This window comes from Mus caroli, unplaced genomic scaffold (assembly GCF_978045245.1).
Source record: "Mus caroli unplaced genomic scaffold, Mus_caroli_1 scaffold_9, whole genome shotgun sequence".
NCBI lineage: Eukaryota > Metazoa > Chordata > Mammalia > Rodentia > Muridae > Mus > Mus caroli.
The window spans coordinates 69,519,023-69,536,428 of NW_028227264.1; the positions used below are offsets into that span (position 1 = coordinate 69,519,023).

General features: G+C 43.0%; 1 protein-coding gene across 1 annotated transcript in view; it reads right to left on the reverse strand.

Moving 5' to 3' along the window:
* Nucleotides 1–535: 535 nt before the first annotated feature.
* Nucleotides 536–17,406, reverse strand: part of Ube2d1 (ubiquitin conjugating enzyme E2 D1) — a 33,569-nt gene continuing 16,698 nt past the window's right edge. Inside the window, exons 2-7 of the mRNA XM_021174639.2 lie at nt 7,967–8,030; nt 7,845–7,876; nt 5,535–5,612; nt 4,012–4,117; nt 2,443–2,536; nt 536–1,417 (exon numbers count right to left, since the gene is read on the reverse strand). Coding sequence (XP_021030298.1) covers nt 1,372–1,417; nt 2,443–2,536; nt 4,012–4,117; nt 5,535–5,612; nt 7,845–7,876; nt 7,967–8,030 — 420 coding nt within the window. The 3' untranslated portion in view covers nt 536–1,371. The remainder of the gene's footprint in view (nt 1,418–2,442; nt 2,537–4,011; nt 4,118–5,534; nt 5,613–7,844; nt 7,877–7,966; nt 8,031–17,406) is intronic.

A 17,406-nucleotide genomic window follows, 5' to 3' on the forward strand; every position in this document is an offset into this window, starting at 1 on the left:
CAAGCCAAGCTGGTGGTTCTTCAGATTAGGACTGTTCTTTAGGGTAGGGAATACAAGCTCACACTCCTCTCAGGGCACTTACATGCAATCCATCTTGGGTGTGGATAAACCCCAGCATCTAAATTCTCATCTCCATTGAGGGACGGAAGTAAACCACCTCACAGCAGACAGTCTGATGAAGAGGATGCTGACCTGCTGCTGTGAAGTCTATAAGGAAGGCTTAGTGCTTAGGAGAAACGCCAAGGTCAGAGGTGAGGTGGGCAGGGGTTCAAGGTGCTTGCTGCCAAGGCTGACGCACCCTGAGTTGGATCTCAAGGAACCAGCTGGTGGAAAGAGACCATGGCTCCTACAAGTTGTCCTCTGATCTTCATCGCCAACTAAATAAGTGAAAACATTTCTTTTTAATGGAAAAAAAAATGAGCCCACATCTTCCAGACAGTTTTCATGCCAAGTTATTTGAAGTTTCAATCCTTAAGAATAGATCAAGCAGTTTTGATTTTTTTGCATTAAGTAGTCAAGACGAATAGTAGAAAAAGCATTTTATTTATATGGAAAAGGCTACAGTCAGATCTGTAAAAGGTGTCAATATAATATTGCCTATACAGGAAAAAAAAGGTCAAAGGTGAAGAGCAACAACAAAAAAAGTCACACACCTTCCTACCTAACAGTGCAATTAATTCACATTGCAATAAAGTTAAGTCAAGTACAATAAAACCCAAACAAGTGTTTCTCCATTCTAATCAGTATACTGAGAAATACAGTGTGCAGATCAGTTCCGGTTTAAGAAATACGCATTCAACCCACAGAATATGCTAAGACAAGGGGGGTGGGGGGCAGTTAAGTCATCATCAGCTGTTGGGAGCTTCAATACTGTTCACGGGGGGTGGGGGTGGGGAGGAGGAGTCAGGAGTTGACATAGAATATATTTAGTCTATACAGTAAAAAAATACAAATTATAAAGTGAGCTAACGAAGAATGAGATCTGAATCCAGATTTATAAAAGTGACGACATCTTGGACGGCACATACAATGTTTCTCAGGTGAAAAACGTCTCGTTTCAGAGAAAGAAAAGCATCTGGTTGCTTTTTCAGTCACGTCACAGATCTTGCTGGAGATGCAGGGGGTCCAAGTGTCTCAGAAACCGAAAGAAAGGTCCTCTTCAATGAGCACAGAATGCTAAATGCTCTCAGCAGAGTTTCCAGGGGATTCTTGGAAGTTTGTTTTGTCTTGCTTCAGAAACACACTTAAAATGAGTAAAAACCAAAGGGCTCGTGGAACAAAGGACACGGCAAACGGCGCCCGGCTTACTGCTAACGCTGGAAAAGACATAGATTTTACAGTACTCTGGCATAAGTGAAAGTGTTTGAAACTTTACATTGCATATTTCTGAGTCCATTCTCTTGCGTGCCTGTTGTATCTGTAGACATATAAAAAGAGAGAGATTAGAAACACAGACATTTAACCTGTAGAGACCTCTGCAATTCTGTTCAGAATTGTGTCTTCTGCCTCTTCATGGGGACCATCACGCATACACCTGCCATTTGGGTTGGTGGGCGATGGGGTGCAGGGGTAAGGGTGGGGTGGGTAGCACAAATGCATGCAAACATAAAAGCAAAAACAGACGACTTTTAAGTTCTTAAATTCTTGATCAATCTACATAAAAATATATCTAAATTATTTTTTTTAAAAAAGACATTTAAAAAACCAAACTTCAAATAGAAGTCTATAGAAGCCGACTGGGAGGGAGGGTTATCTCCAAGATTCATGAGAACTCAGGCACTAGGAGGATGCAGTGGCTTGACAGTAAGGTCAGCATGGGTGGGCCGAGAAGCAACTTCCCTTTTGAGAAGATGGGAGAACACTGGCCAGTGGTTTCCAGTGATAAATGCCTTCCGTGTTTAGTTTAGCAGCTAGAAATGATGAGGTCACAGCACAGACATGTACTATTAAACCTAAACACTAACCAAGAAAGAGATTTGGTTGGTTGTTGTTTTTTTTTTTTTTTTTTTTTTAAGATCTTATTTATTTATTATATGTAAGTACACTGTAGCTGTCTTCAGACACTCCAGAAGAGGGCGCCAGATCTCGTTGCGGATGGTTGTGAGTCACCATGTGGTTGCTGGGATTTGAACTCTGGACCTTCGGAAGAGCAGCTGGGTGCTCTTACCCACTGAGCCATCTCACCAGCCCGTTGTTTTTTTTTTTAAAGATGGTTTAAAAAAAAAAAGTCAACTAGGGGGAAAACCTACACAGTTAAATATACTTCAAGCAGCAAATACGGGTGGACAATGCACACACACACACACACACACAGGTGGAAATGCACACACACAGGTGGACATGCACACATACAGGTGGACATGCACACACACAGGCGGACATGCACACACACACACAGGTGGACATGCACACACACGCAAGTGCACAGCGGCAAACACTTACTTTTCTTTGTCTGATTTATAGATCTGTGCAATATCTGGTACTAAGGGATCGTCTGGATTAGGATCACAGAGCAGCGAGCATATGGACAACAAGACTAGATTGGAGAGAGAACATTCCATTAGGCGCTGCCACTTCTGCATTGTAAAAGGCACACGGCTGAGCATGACGGTACTGGGTGTAAAGGACAATGAAAGTGGAGAGGAACACAGTGAGGCGGGAGTGCGGCTCAGTGACAGGTGGCTTGAGAAGCCCGAGGCCCTAGCCACAAAACCCAACCCAAACCAAACCAACCAAACAAAAACCAGTCCACTCCCCCCCCCAAAAAACAACCAAAAGCCCAGCATTGCAAAAATAAAAAAACTCACCTGGGGGTTACATTTTGTATTAACTTCAGTTGGTAGGTAAATATCATATTTAAATGTATTTATTTCTATTTCACATGCATTGGTGTTTTGCCTGCATGTCTGTCTGTCAGATCATTCCTTGAGTGATCTTATTCTTCATGGAACGAGTCTGAAGCCATTTGCAGCCTCAGAGGAAAGTTTCCCAGAAGGTAACAGTACTCATTCTTCTTTAAAGTTAAATTTGTTAATTTATCTTATGTGAGTACACTGTAGCTGTCTTCAGACACACACCAGAAGAGGGCACCAGATCCCACTACAGATGGTTATGAGCCACCATGTAGTTGCTGGGAATTGAATTCAGGACCTCTGGAAGAGCAGTCAGTGCTCTTAACCACTGAGCCACCTCTCCAGTTCTTAAAATTATTTTTTTATTTTTGTTTCTTCTAGACAGGGTTTCTCTGTGTAGCCCTGGCTGTCCTGGAACTCACTCTGTAGACCAGCCTGACCTTGAACTCACAGATTCACCTACCTCTGCCTCCTGAATGCTGGGATTTAAAGGCATACACCACCCCTGACTGGCTTAATAGCTTATTTTATCAGCCAGTCCTGGAGTTGCACTTTTTATTGTTAATAGACACTTTAATAAATGGGACAAGTCCCCAAATCTGTTTGCCACCCCCAACCCCAGATAGCCAAAATCTTTTCACTGATATTTCTCTTGCTTTTTTTTTTTTTTTTTTTGTAAAGACAGAAGGGCAACTATAAACAGGCTTACTAGAAAATCCCTAACTCTAGCAATTTTTAAAGATTTGTTTTCCATTTTTAATTATGTATAGGCTAGAAGATCGAGTCTCCTGGAGCTGGAGTTACAGGTCGCTGTGAGCTGCCCAACCCTGGCGCTGGGAACACTAACTCAGGACCTTTGGAAGAGCAGTATGCACCTGTACTTCATTGAGCCTTCTCTCCAGCCTTTAGTTCCTGAATTTTTAACTCTCTGGTTTCATTTAGATGTGCCCATCCATTCATTTCCCCGCACCCCACCTGAACTCCAAAGTTTACTGAAAGCCAGCGTGACTAAAGAGTTCCTAGAAAAAGCAATTATCAAAACAGAAGAAAACCCAGCAGGTTGAGGTATTTTTGTTTGTTTGTATGATTTTGTTTGTTTGTTTCAACCGCTGGTCCCAATCCTCGCTATGGCTATTTTAAATCTGAAAAACAAAATTACCTTTCGATACAGTCAGAGCGGGCGACCACTGGGACCTCAGGATGTCAAGACAAATACTCCCGTTACTGTTTATATTTGGGTGGTAGATTTTTGTTGTGAAAGCAATCTAAAGATAAAATGGAACAAAAAGGGTGTTGGTTGCCACAAATAGGAACAAACAGAACCGATCCACTCAAGGGTAAAAGGCGCTCATCATCTTTACACAGCTTTGGAACAGACATGGATACACGCAGCTCAGCCCCTGGGAATCTGAAGGAGACCAACTTAGCTTAGCCTCCTTTTCTCCTCCAGGAGTTGGGAAGTGTCTGGGGTGTGGTGAGGAAGTCTGCAGTAGCTGGTATGACGGGCTGAGTGACACCTGGACCAATTACTCTGGCTTTCATCACACCTCAAAACATTTCTCTTAACCTGACTGTCAGTGATACCCAGAAGGCCACTTGGATCTAGAAACAGGACACAGAATCTGTCAGGGCGGAAGTGGGATGCCTCAGCTTATCACCTGTCCTTGGTGAACCACAGAGAAGCCGGGTCTTAACAAGAGCCACTGTTGTGTGACATCATCCGTATGATTTTTAAGCTGGGTGCTTTTTAAAGCGCTATAATTATTTCCCTGATGGCATATAAGTTCCTTCCCTTCCTTCACACCCCCCACCACTTGCCTCTTCTTTGGGCTTTAAACCTCAGAAAACGTGTTTTCATCCCCTTCTGCCTTTCAGTGTCCCCACTGTGATTCCCATTATGAGGGGACGTGATGAAGCTCAATGTACATTCACTGAATACTTAAGTGTAGCCTGTAGTTATAAAAAAAAACAAAAAACAAAAAATGATCCATGCTATGGCCAGCTAGGCACTGGCAACTGAGGTCTCCCCACCCCCATTCAGGGGGCCATAGGGGCGGATGGCTTGCGAAGTGCAGAGTGGTTTTACCAAGGGAACCAGGGCAGACAGCCGCCTGGGGATCCCCTTGGGGGTGGGGACACAGCCGTTGTGCAGCCAGCCATAGCATGATTTTTTTTTTTAAAGTACACACTACACTTAAGAAAGCTGGGTCTGTTTTGGAAAGGTAACACTGTGGACGGAAAAGCCTGCTTTCCTGACTGTAAAAACATTCCAAACAACTCATATCTCACAAGGAGGAAAAGCCCAGGAGCCTAGCAGGCATAAGAAAACAGCTGACTAAGAAAGAGCATTCTAGGGCCGGAGAGATGGCTCAGTGGTTAGGAGTACCGGCTACTCCTCCAGAGGACCTGGGTTCAATTCCCTGCACCCACATGGCAGCTCACACCTGTTCTGTAACTCCAGTGCCAGGGGATCCGACACCCTCGTACAGACATACATGCAAGCAAAACCCCAATGCACATCAAATAAATTAGAAAAAAGGAGGGAGAGGAGGCTGCAGATCTGGAGGTCACACAAAGGGGCATGCACTTGCTAACCTACCCATGGTCTGTGAGGTCACAAGATCACTCTAGACAAACAGTAAAAATCCCTGCTATGGGACAGATGAGTGACAGGATAAATACCTTTGGTGGTTTAAAGGGATAGTCTGTCGGAAAGTGGACAGTGAGGAAGAAGACTCCACCTTGATAGGCGCTGTCAGGCTGAAATTACACGAGAGGGCGCATCAGACTCTGGCCATGGCACATACTCAACCCCTCTGAATGGTCCCCGGGCATTAACAGTGCGAAGGATTTGCAGTTTCTTCACAATTCCACCAGTATCAGCTTGTAAAAAAAAAACCACGATTCTTGCACCATGAGTTGGAGGAATTTCTATGGAGAACAGGCTCCTTCCCAGGTATGAAGTTACCCAAGGGGCCCACCAAGTTTAAAGGGAAGCAGATGCGCATACGCACAGCGGTGTGCTTTAACCAGACAGATCATGGGTCGAGGCCTGCGGGGAGGAAGGAGGATTCTCTAGAGCAGTCATCGCTGTTTTTAGAAGGTTACAACTAATATTTACCTTTTTTATTTCAAAATATTAAGTTCTAATGTCCACACAGGTACAACCAAAGGGAAAAAGTGAGTACGAGGGTTAACTGGGTACCATTGTATGATTTAACCTCAATATTCATTTGCAAGTAAGTACTTTATATTACAGAAGATAAAACTCTAAAACCAAGCTGGATGAATTCAGTATTCATGATATGTTGAATTAAGAATCAACTTTACCCTAATGGTGTGTGTGTGTGTATATGTACACGTGTATATATGTATGTGTGTGCATGTGTGTATATGCATGTGTATATATGTGTGTATGTATACGTGTGTGTACATGTGTCTACATGCAATTTCTATAAACAAAAGAGAAAGATTAAGGGGAAAAAACAAAATAGTCGCAAAATATATTCCAAATTCTATTTTTATAATTTATGTATATGAGTACATATATACCCACATTTTATGTGTATGACTATGATATCTTCATGCACACCAGAAGAGTGCATCAGATCCCATTACAGATGGTTGTAAGCCACCACGTGTGACTGGCAATTAACTCAAGACCTCTAGAGGAGCAGCCAGTGAGTGCTCTTAACCGCTGAGCCATCTCTCCAACCCCCTCAGATTGTACTTTAATTCCTTCATAATTACTGGAGTGCATCATGGGTACTAAAAACAGGTCTGTCATTCTTTCAATCCTTAAAGTTCTAAGATTAGAGGGCTATATTGTCTAATTATTCTCACTACGTTGCTTAATTCTAGTTCATTAAACATTAAAAAAAATAAATGTAAACAAATGACAAAGACAAGCATGGTCCTCATGGACAGTGGAGTGACATTACAAAAGATGGTGGGGCGGGTCTACGCTGCTGCAATAAGAGAGTCACGCAAAACAACATCACAATTGCTTGTTACATGTGATTTACCTGAGAAGTGCCTCAGAGGCCACAGCTCTGATGGGAAGCACACCGTTGGATGATGGGGCTTTGAAGGTTCATGCAGATAGTGAACACTGAGCCGGGAAAGAACTATGTTCTTATTGAAAGCTGCTAGGTAAATATGCTGCGCTCTCGCTTCTTAACTTAATAGGCTAATTTAGTCATTTAGGATCATTCCTCAGGGGCTCTTCTTTGAAATTCAGCATCTTTTTTTCCCCCCAGTTTGGATTATAGGGCAAATGATTTAAAACTCGATGACTGAGTACATAAAGCATCCCGGGGAGTGTGTAAAGCCATTCAGGAAGGGCACTGCTAGTGTGTTCTCACCGGGCGCCTGCTCTTTCACTATTAGCATTTTGTTCACGGAAAGGCAAAGCCCGTCTCACTGTCATCACTGCTCCTTGGGTGGGGAAAGAAATCTAGATAACAAGGAAGGGCCAGTGATAAAACAGTCTGCGGTTTAAGGCAAAGCAGCAAACTCAAAAGGTGACAGAGATCACCCCACAGCAGGACGCCTCCACTCCAAGTCGAGAGCCATGACCTACAGCAAACCGATGCTTGCCGGATGGAGCAGTTCCACTCCTGGGTCAGACTTATTTCAAACCTCTGAGAACTGTGGATGTGTGAGGAAGATTTCACCTCCTTTAAAAACAACTGATGCTGTATTAAGAACTAGTAAGGCCAACACACAGACTGCCTGCACAGAGAGCGTGACCTTGCTATGTAACGAGGAAGTATTAGCACAGTAAATAGCGCTGTGACCCAGTAGGTATTTGCCAGCCAGCCATGCTTTAGGAAATCACTGCAAACCCTCAATCAGGTTTTGCTTCCTGAGTGATTCAGAGGACGAGAATATTTATCCTGAGTCACGAACATCTCCTCACAGGTCAAAAGGCAAGAGTGCAGAACAGCCACGGGGGGGGGGGGTTAATCCACACGCGTGAGTTGTACTTACAGGCCCCATGATGGTTGCTTGCCAGTGGAACACTGAAACACAGAGGAATAGGAACTGTCACTTACAGTTGCTCAAAGCCATGCTTTCAATGGTAGCAAAACCCAGCAACAGAGTAAACTTACAGTCATCTCCCACGGGTCCCGCTGAGCAGTGGGCAGGTGGATCACGCTGTAAATCACTTAATTCCTGAAGGAAAGCGGAAATACTTTCAGTTAATCCTTCCATTTCCAGGGAAACAGGCACGAAGAACCCAGAAAGATGCAGACTAGCAACTTCTCTTTAAATCATTTTAGGTTGATTCTATTCACCATGGACTCTGACATTATGGGTAGAAACATGAAGTTGTATTAAACCTCTTTATGAGAGAGCCCCAGCCTCTGAAAGGATGAAGCAGAATAAGAAGTGTTTTCCTTTAAGATCCCTACTATGTTTTCATGCAGGATCCTCTGTCTTTGCTATGCAGATGATATGAACAAGCAGGTCCCGGTCTGCACAGTAACTCATGCATGAACTCCCCAGGTTTCGTTTCTAGCCCCAAACAAACAAGGTCTGTCTCCCAGGAAGTTACAGTCCAATGAGGGGAAGTGAGAGCTTGGGAACATGGGTACTTAAGGAATGATTGAAGGAGCCAAGGATCTGTGCAAAGAGAAGAGGTGGGTTGGGAGAGAGAGATGGCTCAGTCCACAAAATGCTTGCTGCATAACCAGGAGGACCTGAGTTCAATACCTAGCACCCTTTTAAAAATTTGCAGGCAGTGATACAAGCCTGTAATTCCAGCACTGGTGAGAGAGAGAGGCTGGAGGGTCCGGGATTTGCTGGCCAGCCAGCCTGGTTGGACTGGAAAGTTCCAGGTTCAGTGAAGACTCTATCTCAAGCAGAACATGGAAATCAATTGAGAAACACACTGGACACCAATCAACATCTGGCCTCCAAATGCTCCCCCCACATGTATTGGAACTCGCAGACACACATGTACATACACAACATATCAACACAGAGTAGGAAAATAATCAGGCCATGTTCTGAAACCTACAGTATTGATTCACGGCTCTTTTTCTAGCCTCAAGGCATTAAAGGAAAGGCAAACAGCAGATACCTCTTTCAGGCTGTCCAGTCCTGCCCCAGAAATGCCAAATATAAGTGGTTCCATAGCTTTGGGGAAGTCACTTAACCATCCTAGTTTTGTATGGAAAAGAATTGATCTTTCTTAAATAAGTAAGATATGAATTCGGTATCCACACACTGGAAAGAAGGCTCAGGGGAACTGCTCTTACAAAAGACCCGAGTTCAAGGGGCTGGAGAGATGGCTCAGTGGTTAAGAGCACTGACTTTCAGAAGTTCTGAGTTCAATTCCCAGCATCCACATGGTGGCTCACAACCATCTGTAATGGAATCCGATACCCTCTTCTGGTGTGTCTGAAGATAGCTACAGTTGTTCTCATATACATAAAATAAATACATCTTTAAAATAAATAAATAGATAGATAGATAGATAAATAAATAGATAGATAGATAAATAAATAGACATGAGTTCACTTACCAGCACTCACACGACAGCTCATAAACACCACCAGTTAACAGCAACTCCAGGGGCTCCAATGCCCTCTTCTGGCCTCCACAGGCAACCACATTCACACATATTCACACACTCATGCACGTAATTAAAGATGAATCTTAAAAAGCAAAACAGTAGTATCAAAGACTATATGTGGCTAGGGAATGTAGTTGGGGGCGGGGGGGGGGGAAGGGGGCAAACTATTTGCCTAACAGGGAAAGCCCCGGCCTCCATCCTTACCACCACACAAAGAAAAGATTATACCTGAAGAACCCGGTATGGAAGAACAAAAGGCAGTGCAGCTGAGCCATAGGGGATGAAAGGAAGTTAGCACTGAGGGGGAAGGGTGAGATGAGCCTGGGAAGATAAGTTGAAGACAGACAGGAAGCACAACACAAACCCCACAGAGCACAGAGCGTTGTACAGAGTGCACTGAAGTTGGGTGGGTAGGAGGAGGGAAGGATCTGGTCAGGGTTAGGGGATGGAGGAGAATCTGACAAAAACATACTACATGAGACTCTCAAAGAGCAAAAGGAAGCCTTGCTGCTATTTAAAGGGCCCTGCCATGTCAAAGATGAGACAGAAGGATGGCAATCTGGAAGACTAGTTAGTGACGGCAAGACAAGTAGGGGGTGTAAACTTGGTGGGGTTCTAAGACGTGTGGTTCTGACCCAGGACGTTCTAGGGGTTTCCCTACCCCAGGAGCTATTAGAACAAAGTAAGGCCACCAAACACAATCTGGAACAATGGCGTGGAGGCAATTGAGGGGGGTCTTTGATCTCTGTCAACCTCAGAAGTAGGTGTCAGAACATCCTATGTGATATGCAAGCCCCGACAGCCCAACTTCTCACCTCCTAGTTTTACAGATGTGCAAAGATTGGTTTACTGAGGTACGGACCTCCAGAAGACAACGTGGTGAGGAAAATGACCACATTGTATCTGATCCCTGTGACAGCAACAAGTCTGTAGAAAGACAGGCAAACAAACTGCACATTTCATTGACTCCTAAATGCCCCCAACTGTGGACCATCTTTGTGCACCCAATAATCAAAGACACTGCCAACCATGTGTCTAGAATTCAGGAATACTAAAACCAGAAAGATGGCAGCTCAGAGCTGTGGTGCAACATTGCCATATGTTTTGATGTGTGCTCACATCAGTTCAGTGTTCTGATAAAGGCAAGGATGTGACCCGAGGCATGGCTGCAAGCCCAGGGTCTTCCTTCTGAGCCGCGTCCCTTCAATGCTACTTTCATTTTGTTCCTCCCCACCCCACCCCATCCCTGCCCCTGTACAACTAACTCAGCTCCTGTGTTGGTCCATGTACTGTTAACCAATGGGAGACACCAGTCTTCTGAGATCTCCCCTGATTCTAAAAGCAAGGCTTTAACATTGAAGCCCAGGCACCACCCCTCACCTGGGGAATGACTTTTGCTTTCCAGGTTTCAATTTTCTTTTGTACAATGCAGCATTACTATTTCATCTACAGTTTCCATGACAACCGCAGGACAGAATACAGGTCAAGTGCGCAGCAGGGTCTCCCCAGCTCACGGCAGCCATTGCAATAAACGTTGAGACAAGATGGAAGGAGTTCTTGCCAATTCTCTTGGAGTAGGAGACAAGAGTTTCAACAGTGTGGAAAAAGTGGGAGAGGAGCTGTTCTCAGTTACAGCCAATTGCGGGGACTGCCTTCTATTGGTTTTTCTAATTTGGGATTTGGGAAACACTTCTAAAACTACTTGTGGAGTCTTCTAAAAACATTAATGTATCCAAACCTTTTTTTTTTAAAGACAAAATATCAATATGTAACCGTACCTAGCCTGGAATTCATTATGTAGGCCAGATTGGCTTTGAACTCACGGAGATCAGCCAACAGGCCTCGCTCTAAACATAAGGTAAACAGTACTTGCTTGAACTCATTTTAACTGGTCAATCAGAAAAATGCAGGTTCTAACTGTGGCTTAAAAACTATTAATGATCTGCATATGCACATTTGCATTGTGATAATGTGCTAAGACTAAATCAGGTATAGACGCAAATGCACACTAATTACTTTTGTTTATTAACAAGACAAGCCAAAACCACATGGCAGCTGCAATTGCTTTGAACCCTATTCAAATCTCAAATGCCAAGCTGTTCTTCAAATCTCTTTAAATTACATTTACAAGAAATGTCTTATTCTCATTTTTTTAAACAAAATTCATTTTATGTTATGCATGTGAGTACACTGTAGCTGTCTTGAGACACACCAGAAGAGGGCATCAGATCCCATTACAGATGGTTGTGAGCCACCATGTGGTTGCTGAGAATTGAACTCAGGACCTCTGGAAGAGCAGAGCCATCTCTCCACCCCTCGTTATTATTATTATTTTTTAAAGTCCTGATTCCACTTCCTTCCTGGAAGAGGGAGGGTGATGGATGAGAGCATAAATCAACAAACTTAAGGAGTAAAGTCTATAAGGGCCAGGTTCTCAAGGTATCTGTGGTGAGCTCACCCACCATAAGAGAGAACGAGCTGACAGAACAACAGACAGCCTTAAATATGTCCTGCTAGGCTGTCAGGGAATATGCAACCACAGCCCCACGGGGTACAGTTCGGGCAGAATGAGCAACAGACAGCAAGGGTGGGAGACACACGTTCCTCCCTCACCTGCAAAAATACAGATCTTAAGTGCAAAAAGAGAGCAACGAGGTGTCTTAGGAAATTCTGAGATGACCTCATGAGGCGAAAATATAACACTGTGACTATGCAGTCTATAAAAACTGCATCCAAGCATACCAGCACCCACATTGGCCCTTAGGTCAGCTCAGCATCAGTCAATGTGGTTGTAGGGGACACAAGGAGTCAAGGGTCGCTGAGCGATATGCTCTTTCCAAACTCCCTTACAATCCAAGCTCGTGGTACTTTCTCTGCAGTAAGGAAGATTTCCTACCCACCTATTTCTGTTGGATCATATATTTGATGATTCAAAAAAATAATTCAGTGAGATAACTCAAGTTTAATCACCTGAATGACTCAGCTACTTAATCACTGCAGAGACATTTAACGTCCGTCCGCCTGAAGCTTCCATTATAATAACTTGAGCCATCTTGCTGTAGCCTCCTTTCTTTTACGCAGCAATCTCACATGCAGCAATGGTATTCCTGTGTCGTGTCTGTGTGGTGGTGGATTTTCACCTAAACTGTGCATCAGAGAACTATATCAAACCCATTTCACTTGCATTTATCTACGGGGGCACAGTTTTACATTAATATGAAAGTAAAAATACCAACTCCTATACATACACGACGATGCTGCCTGTTTCTTATTAATCTCCTTGAATTGCCTGCAGTGCTAGTCACTGGGTGGTCAGTGTGAACTTTATTGTATTATTCATATGTAGTTGGTATTTTTACTTTCATAAATATCTTAGTAGGTCAATAGAGAGATACCTAAATTTGACATACAGACTTCACTTCTGCTCTAAAAGGAATTGTCACAGATAAGATACCCTGTGAGTGTGATGGAAAATGAATGTTTGGGAATGTTAAAAAAATAAATAAGGGCTGGTGAGATGGCTCAGTGGTTAAGAGCACTGACTGCTCTTCGGAAGGTCCTGAGTTCAAATCCCAGCAACCACATGGTGGCTCACAACCATCCGTAACGAGATATGACTCCCTCTTCTGATGTGTCTAAAGACAGCTACATTGTACTTACATATAATAAATAAATAAATAAATAAATAAATAAATAAATCTTTTTAAAATAAATAAATAAAAATAAAACCAAAAACGACTTAGTGACGTAACAAGATGGCCAGAAAGATGTCTCAGAAAGGGAAGGCTCTTGAACTGCAGCCAAGCCTGATGATCTAAGTTCGACCCCTGAGAACTCCATGATGGAAAGAGAGAACTGCTTCATGCTAACTGTCCTCTGACTCCCATCCCCATCCCACACAGAATAACGATAATGAGTTAAATAAACTTTAAAACAACAGCGATAGCACGCTAGGGTTAAGCTGTCTCTCCACTTCTTCTAATCTTCAGTTCCCTAAGAGTTAACACTGAATCATACACTTTGTTCAAGTGCACAGGGTCCTCATGTGAGCTGACAGCACTGTAAATTCTACCTTGGATCTCAGACACACTGCAGAGTCTTCTGCCGTCTGATGGAACGCTTGGGCTTTAGCCAGACCTCTTTCCTAGCCATGTGCAGCCAAAAGAGCTCGGGTAGTACTTGAGTCCAATCTTTTTACAACTCATGACGGCATCTACACGTGTGCATGAAAGCAAAGCAGTGTCTTGTGAGGACAACAAAACACGCAATGGGTGGAACACCAGCCAGACCATGACCTGAACCAAACCATTGTCAACAGATGAGAATACTCCCATTCACAGCTCAACTGCGGCTCGGCGGGGGAGGGGTGGGTGTTGAAAGACAACTTTGGGGAAGGCAACTTGGTAATGACTATGACATTGGAAAATGCATTTGGTCCTCTGTCCAGTAACTTAACTCCTACAAATCACCATGCGCGCAAGCACACACACACACACACACACACACACACACACACACACACATACACACACACACAGATATCTGGCATAGCATTATGCCTAAGTACAAAACACTGACAGCAACCACTGATCCACCAATAAGGGGATGGCTTACAAACCACACACCGTGAATCCTAACAGCCATAGAAAAGAACAGCACAGATCCCACAAGCTTAGGAGGATGCTGAGCAAAGGTTACACAGCATTCAAGGAGAGTACGCTATTTATTACAGTCTCTGCTATTACAGTATTTACTACAGTCTCTGCTATTACAATATTTACTACAGTCCCTGCTATCACAGCTTCCAGATGTGTACACTACACACACACACACACACACACACACACACATAAAGCAAGAGACTGAGAACACACACATGCAATTCTGAACAACGCACATCCTTAGAGTATTACGCTACTTCTACTATGCCTTCCTGTTTGAGAGAGGGTATCGCTACATGACCTGTGCTGGCCTGGAACTCATAGAGCCCCAGTCATCCATAAACTTAAATCCTCCTGCCTCAGCCAGCTCTTTGTACAATTTTAAAAAACGATAGAATGGAACTCTTTTCTTTTCCTTTCTTTTTAAAAAAATCTCTATATATACATGACAAGTGTTTTCTCTTTTTATTAACATTTTCTGATATGACCAGGAAAAAACCGAGTGGCTGTCATCAATTGTAGGGTAATTATGCAAAAGACCAGGCAAGCAAATCCAGTGTTAACATCCCAGACAGCTGAATCCTAGAACAAGAAAAGGGCCAAGTGGGAGAGCCGAGGAAGCCGAGTGTCCTTCCTAAGCTATGCTCCTCATGAAAGTAGCTGCATTGTGGTTTACATAAGCTGTGGGCATCAGGGGAAGAATGTGTACTAACTGCCTATATTGTGCTAAAATCTTTCTGGACTATTAAAAATATTTCACATTAACTAATGAAGGTTGTGGGTGTTGAACCCAGGTCTTGTGTAACTTGGGCAACCACTGAGCTAAAACCCTCAGGGGCCATTATTTTTAAAAGTTTATTTTATATTTGTGTGTGTGTGTGTGTGTGTGTATGGGGGGACATGGGCACATGAGTACAGGTGTCCACAAAGACAGAACGAGATCCTTTGGAAATGGAATCACAGAACGTTGTCAGCTGCCATGTGGGTGCTAGAAACCAAGTCTGGGTCCTCTGTAAGAACAGCAAGTCCTCTTAAGCCCCAACCGGCTCCGCAGCCTTAAAGAGCATTTTGAGAAGTAAAAGCTTTGGAGCCAAATCTGCTGACCCTTACTAGTAGCTGTGTAGCCCTAAGAATGTAATATCCCTCTGAGTCCTAAGTGTACAGCCTGTAATGTGGAGACATCCCTGGTGACCTTGAACTCTACAGAGTTCAAGAAAAGCACAGTGGTTAGAGCTGGGCATCTGTAATAGATTCTTAATAAATGCTGATTTCCCTTTGGTTTGATTTCCCTTTGGTCATTTGCTTTTCATTTTCACTTATATTCCAAGAGAGGGTATCACTAGGAAAACAAATTGGCCTCAAAATCGCCACTCCCCTGCCTCCACCCCCACAGCGCTGGGATTACAGGTGTATGCACCTTGTCCAATTTGGAGTGTTGGAATGCTTTTATTTTCATTTGGAAATCAAGACCCTCACCCCCTCTTGTCCTGAGTTCCTTTACAGCACTTGGCAGGGTGCTTCCCACACATAGATTTTTTTTTTTTTTTTAAGTATTATTCGAGTCACGTTCCCGTCAAATTTCAGAAGAAACAGAGGATGAATAGATTTGGCAAACAAATAAAAACCTCTTACTCCCCTGACAGGTATGTGGGTTGCTTGACGTAAAAAGCATAGCGGGTTCTTGAGAACTGTATAGGTCCCTTAACTTGGAGTGTGCCCTTTGTCATAATTCATCACTGAACATCATGGCATTTGAGAGGCTAGCAACCTACGAGATTATTATCTGGCAAAGATTTCTAGTACATGGTACGTATGTGAGATGTGGTCTAGAAAAGTCTCCAAAATTCACCCAAGAGGAGTAGACGGCAGGAAATAATCAAACTCAGGGGTGAAATCAACCAAGTGGAAACAAGAAAAACTATTCAAAGAATCAACCAATCAAGGAGCTGGTTCTTTGAGAAAATCAACAAGATAGATAAACCCTTAGCCAGACTCACTAGAGGGCACAGGGAAAGCATCCTAATTAACAAAATCAGAAATGAAAAAGGAGACATAACAACAGATCCTGAAGACATCCAAAACACCATCAGATCCTTCTACCAAAGGCTATACTCAACAAAACTGGAGAACCTGGATGAAATGGAGAAGTTCCTAGACAGATACCAGGTACCAAAGTTGAATCAAGATCAGGTTAATGATCTAAACAGCCCTATATCCCCCAAAGAAATAGAAGCAGTCATTAATAGTCTCCCAACTAAAAAAAGCCCAGGACCAGATGGGTTTAGTGCAGAGTTCTATCAGACCTTCAAAGAAGATCTAATCCCAGTTCTTCACAAACTATTCCACAAAATAGAAACAGAAGGTACTCTACCCAACTCATTCTATGAAGCCACAATTACTCTGATACCTAAACCACAAAAAGACCCAACAAAGATAGAAAACTTCAGACCAATATCCCTTATGAATATTGATGCAAAAATCCTCAATAAAGTTCTTGCTAACCGAATCCAAAAACACATCAAAACAATCATCCATCCTGACCAAGTAGGTTTCATCCCAGGGATGCAGGGATGGTTCAATATACGGAAATCCATCAACGTAATCCAGTATATAAACAAACTCAAAGACAAAAACCACATGGTCATCTCGTTAGATGCGGAAAAAGCATTTGACAAGATCCAACACCCATTCATGATAAAAGTCTTGGAAAGATCAGGAATTCAAGGCCCATACCTAAACATGATAAAAGCAATCTACAGCAAACCAGTAGCCAACATCAAAGTAAATGGTCAGAAGCTTGAAGCAATCCCTCTAAAATCAGGGACTAGACAAGGCTGTCCACTTTCTCCATACCTATTCAACATTGTACTTGAAGTCCTAGCCAGAGCAATTCGACAACAAAAGGAGATCAAAGGGATACAAATTGGAAAAGATGAAGTCAAAATATCACTCTTTGCAGATGATATGATAGTATATCTAAGTGACCCTAAAAATTCCACCAAAGAACTCCTAAGCCTGATAAACAGCTTCGGTGAAGTAGCTGGATATAAAATTAACTCAAACAAATCAATGGCCTTTCTCTACACAAAGAATAAACAGGCTGAGAAAGAAATTAGGGAAACAACACCCTTCTCAATAGTCACAAATAATATAAAATATCTTGGCGTGACTCTAACTAAGGAAGTGAAAGATCTGTATAATAAAAACTTCAAGTCTCTGAAGAAAGAAATTATAGAAGATCTCAGAAGATGGAAAGATCTCCCATGCTCATGGATTGGCAGGATCAACATTGTAAAAATGGCTATCTTGC